The 16000-nt window shown below is 38.7% G+C and overlaps 1 protein-coding gene across 2 annotated transcripts in view; it reads left to right on the top strand.

The window, feature by feature from the left end:
* Nucleotides 1–16000, top strand: part of RTN4IP1 (reticulon 4 interacting protein 1) — a 53250-nt gene that overhangs the window by 646 nt on the left and 36604 nt on the right. For both annotated transcript variants that reach the window (XM_015572732.1, XM_015572731.1), the window contains exons 2-4: nt 2934–3085; nt 3878–3946; nt 4831–4955. In XM_015572732.1, the coding sequence (XP_015428218.1) occupies nt 2934–3085; nt 3878–3946; nt 4831–4955 (346 nt within the window). The remainder of the gene's footprint in view (nt 1–2933; nt 3086–3877; nt 3947–4830; nt 4956–16000) is intronic.

Consider the following 16000-nt stretch of genomic DNA (forward strand, 5'->3'; position numbering starts at 1 on the left):
TGTTTTTCTTAAGAGAACTTCATCAGGGATCAGTAATTTTAAAAGATTAATCGTTGTTTTAGTATACTTGTTTGGCTAACACAAAGGAATTGTTTAGGTTCTTGACAGTATGTCAGCAGATAGTTCCAAGATGTTTGAAATTGCAATGCCCATAGTGTACTTTAATCTTTTGCAAAATGTAAGTTTGAATTGCTTCCAGGCTTCCTTAAAATGTAAATTGGGATTCGAGAGTTGTGTCTGGTATCCTCTCCTGGGGATTTTGTGATATTCTGAAGTGCTATCACAGGTTTCAGAGGTACGGTTGTATGTTTTCACATCAGTTCAGAATTTGCATTTTTGTAATACTTCTTTGCTCTCTCACCGTTCACAGCTTTCTTATTTCTTCAGAAATTCCATCCTTGCCAGGATATGGACGCAGTGCTTTCCTCCTTTCTGCTGATGCATTTGGCCTCAGCAGTTAAAATACACTTTTCTGTTATCCTAAGTGGGAACAATGTTACTGTTTCTTAATTTCTTCTGGGATATACTGACAAAGATTGAAGAGCACTATGATTCCTTAAATATATACCATGTAATTATAGTGCTGAAAAAATTGATTGCTATTTGTGAATAACTTTGGAGAGTAGTGACAAAAATATTGCTTATAGGAACTTACTCATGTGTTCTGAAAAAGTAAAAAAAACCCATCTGGGATGATTGATTGGTCAGTTAACCTAAGTGTTCTAAACAAGCTTCTATATGAGTATAATTTTATCACGTGTCTGTGTTTTCAAGGCTTATATGTAGACCTACAGTTCTACTCATCAGATTGCCTCAATAACAATTGTGCAGGGTGGGGCCAAAGTAGGTTTACAGTTGTATGTGAAATACAGTTTATTCTTGTATTACTTATTAATTATTGTGTTATTTTCTATACAAACAACTTAAACCTACTTTTGCCCCATCATGTATGTGAACTATGCATGATGAATTAAGTTTCTTTCATATATGTATATATCTAATAACAAAATTAAGATTAATTTAGAGTGAATCATTTTGTGAAATTTAGAGAGAAATATGAAAGAAGTTGAAACTTTGACTTCTTTAATTCCTTCCTCTTTGTTTCTAGGAGTTGTGTGATAGAGTAGAATAGCAACTCTCAATTTTTGTGTTCTTAAGATCTCTTTACATGCATAATAATGATCTGGCTTTTGCTTATGTGAGTTTCAGCAATTCTCTCATCTTCAGTCTTTTCTTCTGGGTCATTCCCATTAGCATACAGACTGCTACTTCTCCCATGTTAAAAGGGGGGTGGGGGTGGGGGGAGAAACACATTGAAAAATCCTCTCTCCATCTCAGTTGCATCTCTCCACTGTCTCCTACTTCCCATTCTCTGTATCTTCACGCCACAGCAACTGCTCCTATCAAGGTCACCTAATGTACTACCTCTGAGAGTGGGTTGGGGGAAAGGAGACTTATAGACTGGTTTAGTGATTCTGGAATTTAAATTGTGGTACATGACACTAGAAAGGTAAGCAGAGTGTTTATCTTAGAGAACCTGATGACATGTTCTCAAAAAAATGTCAAGTAGAGAGACAATTACAGATACTTTTGTGTCTTGGCAATATCTATATCTACATATATATGTATATATATGTATATATATACATATATATAATTTAATAGGCTGTCTCCTGAACATCCCCTATTAGGGATCGAACCCGTAACCCAGAAGTGCCCTAACCAGGAATTGAACCATGACCTCCTGGTTCATAGGTTGATGCTCAACCTCTGAGCCATGCCAGCTAGCCCATTTTATATATTCGGATTATTGTAGGTAGAGTAGCCAACTTATTGAACCAAAAAATATGATCAGAATGTTTTCAGCTCTACTTAGCTGATAAATGTTCTTAAAAATAAATGGATATGTATAATAAAGCAATTAACTTGATTTAACGTATTAGACCAGGTGCAGATGAGTGGTTCTTTTTCACTGGAGAGTCAATCGATGGGCTTAATCCATAGATGTTCTGCAAACACTTTTTGGGAGGTGGGGGCCATTACTTATAGACCAATGTCAGTGTCAAATATAACTATGCCTTATTTATTGGTTTATTAACTTCAAACAGCTTTTTTTTTAAAAAATATATTTTATTGATTTTTTTACAGAGAGAGGAAGGGAGAGAGATAGAGAGTTAGAAACATCGATCAGCTGCCTCCTGCACATCTCCCAGTGGGGATGTGCCCGCAACCCAGGTACATGCCCTTGACTGGAATCGAACCTGGGACCTTTCAGTCCGCAAGCCGATGCTCTATCCACTGAGCCAAACCAGTTTCGGCAACTTCAAACAGCTTTAGGGTTTCTCTTCTTCACCAGACTGGGCTCCAAACAACTTTGTTGTTTAAAAAGCTTATGAATGAATACATTAAAGAAACTGTCTTCAAAGAACAAACTAAAACTATAAGAGAAAATACTGAAAGTACTGAAGGCAGTTTCAAAATTGAATTTTAAACATTTTGAGCAATGGTAGCTTTGGTTTAACAAGTGATTATAACCTTCCAAGTACTTTTCTTTGAAAGGAACAGCACTCATTGTTTCGTTTTGTTTCTTTTTTATTGAATTTATTGGGGTGACATTGGTTAATAAAATTACATAGGTTTCAGGTGTTCAGTTCTGTAAAACATCATCTGTATATTGTATTGTGTTCACCACCCCAAGTCAAGTCTCCTTCCATCACCATTTATCCCCCCTTTATCCATTTCTGCGTCCCACCTCCCTTTGGCACTCATTGTTTTTATGATTTCTTGTGTGGTGGCAAAAAAACAAACAAACAAATTTTATTAATTTATAATCTACATCCAGAGTATCTAGAATTGTACCTGGCCTATACCCTGTAGTAGTTTTTAAATCATTGCGTTCTTTTGGAAGAAACAGATAAAACTGTATTTTATAGGTGGTTATGGAGCTGCAGCTTTAAATATGAAACGTGACCCTTTACATATTAAAATCAAAGGAGAAGAATTCCCCCTGACTCTGGGTCGGGATGTCTCTGGTGTGGTGATGGAATGTGGACTTGATGTGAGGTACTTCAAGCCTGGAGATGAGGTGAGTTATAGAATACTGCTATTCCCTTTCTAAATATGCAAATTTCATTCTGCTTTTGGAAGTATATTCCATATCAGCGACCTTTCCTCTTCGTTCCCACAAATATACTTAGCTTTGTCTGGAACCCTTATGTTCTTATCTCTGTTATTCTTGATTCTGGCAGAATAGCTTCACTGCGCTCAAGTGTTCTAAATCTAGTGCTTAAAGATTGCAGGACTTTATGTGTGATTGGGACCGTTTTTCTTTTTATTGAAAGAATCTTTAAGTGACAATTTCTACCTCATAGGCTAGATAGTTTTAAAATAGCTGAAGTTTGGTATAATCACCTGTCACTTGTCACTGAATTTTTACACCAAGAAATTAAAGTGAGTTCATAATTATAGCTAACACTGATCTTGTTGCTTTTCATAAAATAATTCTTTAATCTGTATGTTGTAAGTACAGTTAGGCCCTCTTTACAGATGGGGAAACCAAGCTATACAGCTACACAGAAGTTCCACAGCTGGTAAGTGGTAGAGCCAGGATTCATGCCCCAGAGACTGTGCTCTTGGTGGTATTTTAAAGTATGTAGTCAGTAAATACAGCAGCATCTGCTTCCAGTGTGACTTGACTTGATAAGTGCAGAAGCATACTAAATAATACATTTATTTATATCATGTAAAAATAACTTTTGGTTGTTGTATTGCTGACTTGTGCTTTTTTCATTGGGTGGAGTATGTATTGGGGATTACCCTCCTGCTTAGCTTTGGTTAAAAAAGATTTGTTTCTGAGGAAGTTGTGTGTGTGTTTCAGGTCTGGGCCGCAGTTCCTCCCTGGAAACAAGGCGCACTCTCAGAGTTTGTTGTAGTCAGTGGGAATGAGGTAATGCACCAATTCTGTGCTGAAATGCCATTAGAAAGTATAAGACTGACAAATATCTCTGAAATAATTGTGGGGTTTTTTTCAGATCAGGTTCATGTTTAATGGGTAGGTTTAAAAGAGCTAAGATAGAGAATAGGAATTTTTGAAAGATTAGAAAAGTATTTGATGTCATTTAATAACACTGCCTGCCAAAGTGGTATCTTTGTCTTGTGGAGCTGGGACTTGGAGTGCTGTGTTTCTTGGTTTTACCCAGTGTAAGTAGTGGAAACCAAATATACCAAATGGAGTGTACTGGTTAATTATAAACAGAAGCATGGAAGTATCAAATTGTTTCAAGTAACCTTAAAAACAGGAGTCTAATCAAATACAGTCAGGAAGTCTGACAATTTGAATAGAGAAAGGGGTTAACATTGCGGAACTTGGCTACAGAAGGAAGGATATGGAGGGAAGAAGGGATATTACTAAGATTAGAAAAAGTCTGGAAAGATTACCTTCCAGTGAATGAGAGTAAAGGAAACAACTGATCTACAAAAAGCAAATTACAATGTGTTTAAGGGCTCAAGGTTTATTTGGATTTATTTCTGTGTTAGTCAGGACTAGTGGGATTATTGAATGTGGCCTTTTTATGAATTAAGCAACTATATCTGATAATGTAGCCTATAAAACATTACTGAGGCTCTGACCCCAGGAGGGCAGGTTGAGTCATTTGGAGAATATTCCTTAGGGATAATCTTAAAGTAGGGTATGTAATAAATACTGAACCTGGCAGAATATTATAGACTTATCTATGAGAATGGTTGGATTCCTGTGCAGGTAAATGTATTTAATTGCATTCATAGGTTTGTAAGTCATTGTTTATTTGTTACTGTTATCTTCAAATCTAGGTCTCTCACAAGCCCAAATCACTGACTCATACTCAAGCTGCCTCTTTGCCATATGTGGCTCTCACAGCCTGGTCTGCCATAAACAAGGTTGGCGGCCTGAATGAAAAAAATTGCACAGGAAAACGGTAAGTATCAATGGTGGCATCTAAACTTTCTCCCTTTCCTTTTGTAAGGTTTTTGCCATAGATTATCAGAAGCATTAAAACTAGGATCACTTATATGAGCAGAGTTGTGCTGACATTTAAAACAATTTCCAAAGAACTCTATTTGTGTCATTTTGCACTTTCTTAACTTTATTCTATTGATTCTTAGTTCAATGAAATGCAAATTTTAAAATTGAAATGTATAGATGGGCTTTAGGACTCTGAACCTTCCAAAATAATGCAAAATTTTATGTGACACTCTGGGAAGAAGATCTGTAGCTTTTACCTGATTCCTAAAAGGGTTAAGAATCACTTTATGTAATTTCTAAAGAAAGGTGCAGGTATTTTTTTCCTACCTCTACTAGGAGTTGCTCTCTCATACTTGTGTACGTCTATGAAAAGCAGATTGAAAGAGAATGCAAAACTCTGCTGAATAATCTTGAGTTCTCTTAGCTCAAGGCTTGGTATCCTTTAGGTTAGTTCTGGTGCTTCAAGGCCTTGAAAGTAATGCTTGTTTAAGTTAGCAACAATAGTGAGTAGAAATATCTTTGATGAACTTGAGTTCAAATTCAGATTCTGCTGCTTTCTAACTGGGTGACCCACTTGGTTACTTCTCCTCTGTGAGTTTGTTTTTAATGAGATAATACAACTAAAACTAGTGGCACAGGCTGTGACACATGGGAGGCACTCAATAAATAGTGGCTACTGTTATTAGCAATGAAATTATATTCTTTGTATCTTAGAAAGTTGATATCATAGGGAAAACTGATGAAAACTAGGTACTAAGAACCATTTAGTGGTTGTGATGAGGGAGAGAGCTATAGGTCAAATTTTAATAAATTACAATAACTTAGTTTTTGATTGCCAAGGATTGTGCAGATAAATAACTGAAGTCTGTGCCATTTCATACTCGTGGTGTTGTGAAACATTGCACTTTACATTTAATGTGTTGAGTTACATAGCATTGGATTTCATGAAAGCTGTATTCCTGAGAGCAGTGTGAAGGCTATTCATCTAATGAGGTGCTACCCTTTATCGTAGAATTCAAAGCAAATATTTATTCTAAAGGTCAACCATGTTTATTTTTTAAGCTTTGAGGCTTATCTTTCTTGAAGTTGCCATTTTGGCTCAACACTTCGTTTAAATTAAATTAGTTTGACCACATGGATTTTTCTAATGACTTGTCATGGTTAATAACCTTGCAAAAATCTTATTCAAGATTTTTAGACCTTTATTATTATTGTAGGCTCTGCATTAACACTGATGCTTTATTGTTTTGTTTTTCCTTAAAAGCATTATACTTTCTATGCCCACATGACTATGTGGTTAAAGATCTGTCATTCTTTTTGCTAGTTTGGGGCTCTCCAGGCATACTTTTATTTAGTACCCTGAAGAAAACAATTTAGAAACAGATCTAGTTCTCTCTTCTCAGATACATAGATTTTATTGTTGGGTTTCTTGGTAATTCTTAGATACTGTGTTATCTTTTATCTGAACAGTAATGGTTTGGAACTGGGGAAGTAGAGCCCTGGGTTCTATTGTACATTCTGCTGCTAACTAATCAGGCAACCACATGCATTCTATCTATGGTCTCTTTGCACTTTCCTCCAAGGTACTGAATGTAGGACAGTGTAGGTTGTTAGGAGAGCTGTGAGAAGTGGAAAGTTTTATCCCCTATAAGGTGATTATAAGTATATTGAGTTGGGTCTGTTCACTGATTTAATCACATGTTAACCAAACCAGAGTGTATCGGTTGTGAAGAGCCTCACTAGCTCACATCATAGACTTCTGCCACATTCCCGCGTGCATGGTGACCTAGGATGCCTCTATTCCAAATGGCAGTGAGAGCTTGGCCCTGGTGCTCTAAGAAATTTTAGTTTATGGAAATTACTACACATGGGTGGTAATAATAGCCTACCTCTCCAACTTCTTATTTGTGAGAAACACATGAGAGAGTTAATTAAGTACCTTAAATACTGTGAAAAAACTTCTACATGAAGAAATTACTGCCAGAGTGGGATTTTACTATACATAAACCCAGAGGTTCCAGAGTCCAAAGGGACTTCTCTAAGCAATAATTCTTTTTCTGTTAGCTATCGGCATTAAGACACTCTTTAGTTTGCACAAAACAGGTCAGTGTTTGTTATTAAGGACTTAAAGTCTGTTTTTATTTTCATTATTATTTTTTATTGAATTTATTAGGGTGACATTGGTTAATAAAATTATATAGGTTTCAGGGGTACAATTCTGTAATACAGTATCTGTATATTGTATTGTGTGTAAAGTCTGTTTTTCTAACCAGTTAATTAAAAAACAAAACCCACACCGAACTGTTTTGGCTCAGTGGATAAAGCGTCGGCCTGCGGACTGAAGGGTCCCAGGTTCGATTCCGGTCAAGGGCATGTACCTTGGTTGTGGACACATCCCCAGTGGGGGGCGTGCAGGAGGCAGCTGATCGATCTCTCTCATCAATGTTTCTAACTCTCTGTCCCTCTCCCTTCTTCTCTGTAAAAAAATCAATAAAATATTTAAAAAAAATAAAATTAATTAAAAAAAATAAAAAACAAAACCCAGCAATGATAAAAACACCCATTAGCACGTTGGGAGTAATGACAAACAGCATTTTGAAATTAAGACAACGCTTTCTAAGAGTTTGATGGTGTTTACCTTTTCCTTTTAGTTTTATAATTAATTTTTGCAACAACTGAGCATCAGTGAACCAAGGGGATAACTTAATATTAATGCCATATAAAATGTCATTTTTGCCCACACTTTGGTATCACTAGAAAATGTCAGGTGAAATGATTTCCTTCTTACCTGCCCATCATAGTTTCTTTATGATTTATTCAGTAGGAACACATAGATAACTTAGGGCTATTAAAATGAATACAATTTTTTTTTAAAGTGCTAACACTAGATATATATTTTTTAATATATTTTTATTGATTTCAGAGAGAGAGAGGGAGAGAGGGATAGAAACATCAATGATGAGAGAATCATTGCTTGGCTGCCTCTTGCACGTCCCCTTCTGGGAATCGAATCCACAACCCAGGCATGTGTCCATGACCGGAATCGAACCTGGGACCCTTCAATACACAGGCCGATGTTCTATCCACTAAGCCAAACCGGCTTGGGCAACACTAGATATTTTTTAAAGCAGTCTGATTTGATGATTATATTTATTAGTAGTGTCATGGTCCACCTTGAATATTTCATGCTCTGCCTGAAATTCATCTCTTATTGGTCACTAGAAGTCCAATGCGCTATCCATTGCGCTACAGAGCCCGCTTGAAATTCATCTCTTATTGGGAAAGTTGTACTTTACTCTGTTAGATGCAAGTATTAGAAAGTGTTAGAAATTGAACAATTCCTCCTCCACAAGATAAGTTTCACTTTTAAATTTTATGTACCTGAAACTCAGTGCAGAGAATTTAGGAATGCTTTTCATTGTTTCCTTTGATATATCAGGCTTCATGACAGTCATATTTTGTCAAGTAAGGTTAAATTAGGTATCTGATTAATTCTGTTTATAGAATTAGACAGGCTCAAACTTAAAAACACTGGATTTACCCCTCTTCCCTAATATGCTTATATCGGTAATCATAACAGCTTCCTTTTTTCAGATGCCTTCACCTGCCTGTTATTCACCCCACCACCCACCTGTTTCTCCCCTTTCTATTTGCACCACCCCTGTGGACTTTGGGTTTTTATTTGCACTTGACTAGGTTGTATAGTTAGAGGGGCAATGGGAGGAGAAAGAAATTCTTGCATTTTACTTGCTGAAAGAAATTGTGGGGTTTGGAAGAGGAGGAGAGGGAGAGTAGAGGCTCTGGCCTGGACAGTGTGATGCAAATGAATCTGGCCTCTACCCCTGGACTGCTCTTCTAGAAGCTGTAGGACTCAGCTAAATGAATTAGTAGATAACTTTTTCCTGGAAATTTGTGTTTTGCAGATTCATTTTCTAGGTGGCAGGCTAACTATCTTGTGAAGTATAGAAGTCATTTACTTTTCAATGCACCATAGTTAGCTTCCAGCCTTGCCATTCAACTGCAGCTGTTCTCTTGGGGTCATAGCTGACTAAGTCACCAACGCAATGATACTTTTCAGATATATATATTACTGATTTCAGAGAGGAAGGGAGAGGAAGGGAGAGATGGAAACATCAATGATGAGAGAGAATCATTGATTGGCTGCCTCCTGCATGCCCCCTACTGGGGATCTAGCCCACAACTTGGGCATGTACCCTTGACTGGAATTGAACTCTGGACTCTTCAGTCCTCAGGCTGACTCTCTAGCCACTGAACCAAACCAGCTAGGGCCTTTTCAGTTCTTACAATTTGAACTCTGAAGTATCTGGCACAATTGACCACTTCCTTAATATTCACTTTTCCCATGGTTTCAGGGACATTAGGCATCTATAATTTTCCTCTCACCTTTTTGACCAGTTCTTATCATTTTTAAAAAAAATATATTTTATTGATTTTTTTACAGAGAGGTAGGGAGAGGGAGGGATAGAGAGTTAGAAACATCAATGAGAGAGAAACATCAATCAGCTGCCTCCTGCACACCCCCCACAGGGGATGTGCCCACAACCAGGGTACATGCCCTTGACCAGAATCGAACCTGGGACCTTTCAGTCCACAGGCCGACGCTCTATCCACTGAGCCAAATCGGTTAGGGCAGTTCTTATCATTTTTAAAGCCTACCCTTCCCCTTTCTTCCTGTTCCTGTATCCCAGGATTATCTCATCTACTCCCACTTCTATATATTTTGGTAACTTGCAGATTTATGTTTATAACCCCAACTTCTCTACCCATGTCCCCTTTGTATCTGAAATTCAACTTGAGCAAAACAAGACTAACTTATCACCCTGGCTTCCTATAGATTCCTAATGTCAGTTAACTGATTTACCTTGAGCCAAAATCTGATAATCATTTACAAACCCTGCTCCTTTCTATTCCACTGTACAACTCTTTATGTTCATGTCATGTAAAGTTTAGGATTGTCAAATTTGGAAAAACATCTTTATAATTTCTTTAATATATGAGCTATAGATTGTGAGGCATTTAAAGTTTTCTCCTGCAGTGAATAAGCCTAACATACCTTTGCATTTTAACCAACAACCGTCATTAACTAATTGTTGTTGATGTCTTCCCTATAGTGGTGTCAAATAGCAAAAGTAATACAATTTAGTAACCAGTTTGATGTTCTTTATTCAAGGGAAGGCATTCCATGCATTGGGGGGAAGTCAGTGCCTCACAAGCAGTGGGGCACTCTTCCCCAGGGATTTTGGACAAGAGCATGTTTTATAGAAGTTAGAAAAGGCAACATGGAAACGGAGTGATTGGTGAGGAGGTCAGTGATTGGTGATGCTCAGGGGTCCTGCTTTCTAGGGTCGGGTAAGCTAGTGAAAGCTGAATTGGAGGATTGTGATTGCTTTTATGTTTCCTTGGCAGCGATGCATTTCCCATAAATGCAGGCTGACTTAGGTTTAGATTTGTGATGTCTTTTAATTGTAAGGAATTTGCACAGACTGACTTCTGGTTCTGTACATCTCAAACCTTGTTTGACCATGTCCTTTTTCATTGCTTTCATAGTCTAATGCTAGGTACAATGGTCCTTAATCATATCATAATAAAATTTCATAGTGCCTTATTGTGTTGTCATTTTTTACCGGGGCCCCAGCCAGGAACTTCAAAGGGTAGGGCAAAAAAGATATTTTCCCTCTCTTACATAGCCAGTGAAGTTTAAGCTTTGGGCCCTGAGAGGACCCCCAGCAATATATTTGTGTAGACATACTATTAGTGGGATGTAGGAATATTCCTGGAAGCCATTATGGGGAGGAAGAGACTTTCCTCTACCCTTCTAGGTTCTTTTGGCTGATCTGCTAATCAAATTGACATGAGACAGATTAGCAAGAGAAAATAATTAAGTTTAATTATATATATACTAGAGGCCTGTTGCACGAAAAGATTCGTGCAATAGGCCTTCCCTTCCCCTGGCTGCCAGCACTGGTTTTCCTCCAGCACCTGGGACCCAGGACTTCGCTCCTGCCGGAGCCACCTTCAAGCCCTCACTGCTCTGGCCGGAGCCGCCTTCAAGCCCCTCACTGCTCCGACCAGAGCTGCCTTCAAGCCCCTCATTGCTCGGGTCAGAGCCACCTTCAGTCTTCGCTCCTCTTTGTGTGTATGTATGCAAATTAACCGTCATCTTTGTTGGCGCTTAATTTGCATATCGTTCTGATTAGCCAATGGTAGGCGTAGCAAAGGTATGGTCAATTTGAATCTTTGTCTATTATTAGATAGGGTATGTATGGGAACCCCATGTACATGAGAGTCCAAGATCCCACATACATGAGAGGTTCAGAGACAAAGTTAAAATGAGCTATAAATGGCATTCTGAGCTAGGGATGAGGTAAGTCACCTTGGGGCTTCAGAAGGGAGAAAGGTCATTTGGATATTCAGTAATTAGAAGTTTACCCTACCTTAGAGATAGGTCATAAACAGTTATTTCTGGTAATAATGCTTATTATGGGCAAGATCCCTAATTTAAGTCCTTTAAAGGGGAGATAAAAATTTTTCTTAAGCCTGAAGGTTCTTGATTGTTTTCAGCACAAAATAATCCACATACCACAATGGCACATCTTGGGGAGCCTGTTCTGAACCCTTTCCGCATCCTTCTGTCAAGATAGCCTATAACAACTCTATTCAGAAGTTACAATGAACACATCAGTATTTCCCATTAAACCAAAAGCAAATGTGTTTTTAAATCAATTTTCCTTTAGCCCAGTCTAGTGTCATCTGAGAAGAGGGGAAGTATAACGTACTGTAGGAGTGAAGAGACAGAACTTTTAACTGATTGTGATTAGTAGGGGAGGAAAAATCATTTTCACTCTACCCTTCTGAGTTTTCTGCTGAGAGCCCTGGAATAAAAGATTGACGAGAGGAAAACCAATAGAAGTTTATTAGCATGTATACCTCACGTATATATGGGCAATACCTTCAGCTTAAACTATTCAGTATGCTAGGGTGCCATATTTTGAGATTGCTTGTCCTGAACCCCATCAGCTTGATGGTAAATCCTTCTCTGGCCACATCACTTCTCTCTCTCATCCTAAATGATTTGCATCCTAAATGATCCTGCCCTCTTCTCTCTTCATCCATCCTGTACCAGATTGAAGGAACCAGTTCCCACTGCCTATCCTATTTGGGGAGATGTGTTCCCAGTACCCTGAGTTAATTCTGAATACATTTCCCACAGAATCATTGTTATACTTTGCATGAGGTTCTTGTTCCATTATGGGTTAACTAAACCTTTTTAAACTGCTACCCTGGGCACCTTGCCAAGATGTATAAATAGCTTTGTTTTCATGGGAAAATTTGTTCAAAGTTCCAAACTAATTCACACATGAACTCTTCTATAACTTGGGGAATGTGTCTACATGAATTACTGAGGCATAAAAGGACACACAAGTCCAGGCTGTTTCAGTCATGTTTGGTTGATTTGTTTTGTAGCTATATTCCACTTATTCAGATTAGGTTTCTAACTCACTTCACGGAATCCAATTGGCAAATCTATAATAATAAAACCATAATATGCTAATTAGACCAGATAGCCAAATGACCTTCTGGACATCATTCTGGATGTCCTTCCGGATGAAGCCACTGTGGCGGAGGCCAAGGCAGAAGCGGTTAGGGGCAATCAGGCAGGCAGGCGAGTGGTTAGGGGTGATCAGGCAGGCAGACAGGCGAGCAGTTAGGAGCCAGTGGTCCTGGATTGCAAGAGGGATGTCCGACTGCCGGACATCCCCTGAGGGGTCCTGGATTGTGAGAGGGTGTAGGTCAGGCTGAGGAGCTCTCCCTCCCCCTGTACATGAACTTCGTGCGCTGGGCCTCTAGTTATGATATACTTTGCTATCTTTCACTCGTCCCCCCCCACTCCACCCCCTGCTCAGATTAAAAAGAAGTGTCTGAAAAATGATACATTTTCAGTATGACCTTTTTTTTAAATCTTCACCTGAAGATATTTTTCTACTGATTTTTGGAGAGATTGATGAGAGAGAGAGAGACGGAGAGAGAGAAATCTCAGTGTGAGAGAGACACATTGATTGGTTGCCTTTGCACACATCCCAACCAGGCCTGGGGATCCAGCCTGCAACCAAGGTACATGCCCTTGACCAGAATCAAACCTGGGACCCTTCAGTCCACAGGCTGATGCTCTTTCCACGGAGCCAAACCAGCTAGAGCATCATCCTTATTTTTGAAAGACCAGTTGTTTCTACTGATGGAAGATTTAGCCATATTTAAATCATCCTTTGTTTCTGAGCCATTAGGACTTAATAAAGGGCACTCTGCTCTTATGATGTGGTTGTTTCCTCCCGCAAGGGTGTGGTCTGAGGGGAATTGTGCAGGTCATTTGCTTCTGTGTCAGAAAGGCAGAGAAACTAAACATAAGCTTAAATTAGATTGAAGACGCCAATTCTTTTTCCTTGACTCCTATAGTATACTTTCGTGATCATCATTTCACAGGTGATGAATCTGAGGCCTAGATAGTCAGTGGGAGAGTTGGGACTAGACCTCAGGTTTCTAGGTGCCCAGCCCTGGCTTTCAGAGATTTCTGGGGCTAATCCAGAATGTAGAAGTTTGAAAGATGATTCCGTACTGCTGGATCTCTTGCTATTTTGTAGGATATTTCATATATTTTTCATGAAATAATTGTAAGGCAATTAGGGTGTTGATATCCTTGCCTCATATAATACTGAAAAACGTGATTGTAGAAGACATATGTGCCGAAATGCTAAATAAAAAATGACTCAGTCAGAAAAATTTAGATTGCATTAGCGTCTTAATGTATTTTAGGGAGAATTCAGAAGTTGGACAGAAATGACATAAAATTAGATTTTAGGGTTTAAGAATACATAAGCAGTGTAATAATTACTCATACTTATGCCCATATTTTATAAATCTGCCACAGTGTAATTCCCACTGACTTCAAAAGAAGGCTCTATATGTGGACTTAGGAAGTATGAGAGAAATGTGATAAAAAAAATCTTGGCAATTTTGAATTATAGTGGTTTTTTACAAATAGAGTATTTCCTGGCACTTGCTCTGTATAAACAACTAAGCAATACAGCACACCTTTCTTTACTATAACAGACTTCTACTTAATGAGGTTTGAGTATATATTATAACCATTGTAGCTACTGGGTAGAAAGTATTCCAAGTACAGCACATAGTGAAGGGCAGCTGGGGGTAAGCACAGCAGTGATTTCTCTTTGTAGTGAGAGTGCTTTGAAGAGTACAACGAGAATAGTTAGTTTAGCCACAGGACTTCACACTGTAGAGAATCAACTGACTTAGTGCTGGCTTGAAAATTTATTTTGCCTGCTGTCCCTTTGTGGGACTTTCTTTGTTTGAAGCAAAGTACGGGCCCTGGTTGAACCTGCACAGAACATGGAGTTTGCAGGACCAGAGAATGATGTGTCCCCAGGGCTTCTTTACAAGCTAATGGTATGTAGACCTCAGTGGGCTTGCTCCTTTCCTGTTTTGCACTAGGGTGCCATCAAGTGGCAATGTCCAGAACTGAAGCTGCTCTTGCAGCTCTCCCTCTTCTGCCAAGCACTGCTGAGAAACATTTTTTTACATTTTAATTTGGAGGAATGATACTGCTTTGGATCAAGAATTATAGGGAAGCGATAAACTGACAATAATGAGGTCAGAGGCGTGTGTGGGAGTTGGATCCTTAAGCAACCATTATATTTGGCATCCTCTTAAATCCAGCATTCTCAGAGAGAGAATTAAAAATTATTTAAAGCCCTTTTCTTTACTGGAATAAACTTTAATGCAGTTTTTCAAATAGGTGATTTATTCATTTGGGCAATAACAATTATTGCCTTAATTGTAGGACATAATGCTAATTTAGGTTTTTTTCCTGTACACTGTATTGTGTGTTCACCACCCAAAGTCAAGTCTCTGTCCACAACCACTTATCCCCTCTATACCCTCTTCCACCTCCCTCCACTCTCTCCACCCTGCAATCACCACACTGTTGTCCATGAGTTTTTTATCTCTTTTTTCTTTTTTGCTCAGTAACCACCCCCACCCCCACTCCCACCCCCACTGTGTCTGCTGCATCTAGGGTGGTATGCCCAGTGCTTGGGCATAATGTGAGATCTCTGTCCTCAAAACCTTGCAGAATCGCTTGGGAAACAAGTGAATGAATGAAAAGGAACAATGTGACAAATGCCAAATGCAGTGGCATGGGTATCAGGTTTGGGGCTATCTCAGGGATATTGTGCAGGAAAACTGGGACTTGAGCCTTCAGAGGAAGGGGAGACCTTAGCAGATAGTGAAGGCATTTGAGAGCCTGAGGAATGAGCTCATGTGCATGGGACTTGAGGTAAGAAGTGAGGGACCCAGAGTGGCTGAGAGTTCTGTTCAGGAAATAGTAAGAATTCAGATGAAGATTAGATTGTGAAGAACTTAAATGAGAGTTTGACCAATTACCTTTCTATAAGAATGGGCCACAATAAGAGGGTAATTGTGAATGAATTAATCTTGGGATGTATCAGTGAGGCAGTTTTAATGCTTTTTCCCTTCATTTAAGTAGTAAAGCGATTAAATGTGCAAATTGAGGGATTTTAGAGGAGTTGATCTTTAAAGTTTCTTCTATTTATAATTTAGTGAATTTAAATGTAACTCTGGAAGAAATAAATTTACAAGGAGACTTTTAAAATTACATTTAATGATATTAATTTTAAAGGGAACAGCTGGCTCAGAAACTTTACTAGTAACTTTTAAGATCTAAAGCAAGCATGTCAGACTTGCGGCCCGGCCAATATAATGGTATGTTAGAAACATTTTAATAAAAATTTTGTAACTTGATTTTTAAAATATCCTGTTATACATAACTAGAGGCCCAGTGCACAAAAATTTGTGCACTCGGGGCGGGGGGGTCCCTTAGTCTGGCCTGTGCCCTCTCGCAGTCTGGGACCCCTCGGGAGATAACGACCTGCTGGCTTAGGCCCA

This window comes from Myotis davidii, unplaced genomic scaffold (assembly GCF_000327345.1).
Source record: "Myotis davidii unplaced genomic scaffold, ASM32734v1 scaffold68, whole genome shotgun sequence".
Taxonomy (NCBI): Eukaryota; Metazoa; Chordata; class Mammalia; order Chiroptera; family Vespertilionidae; genus Myotis; species Myotis davidii.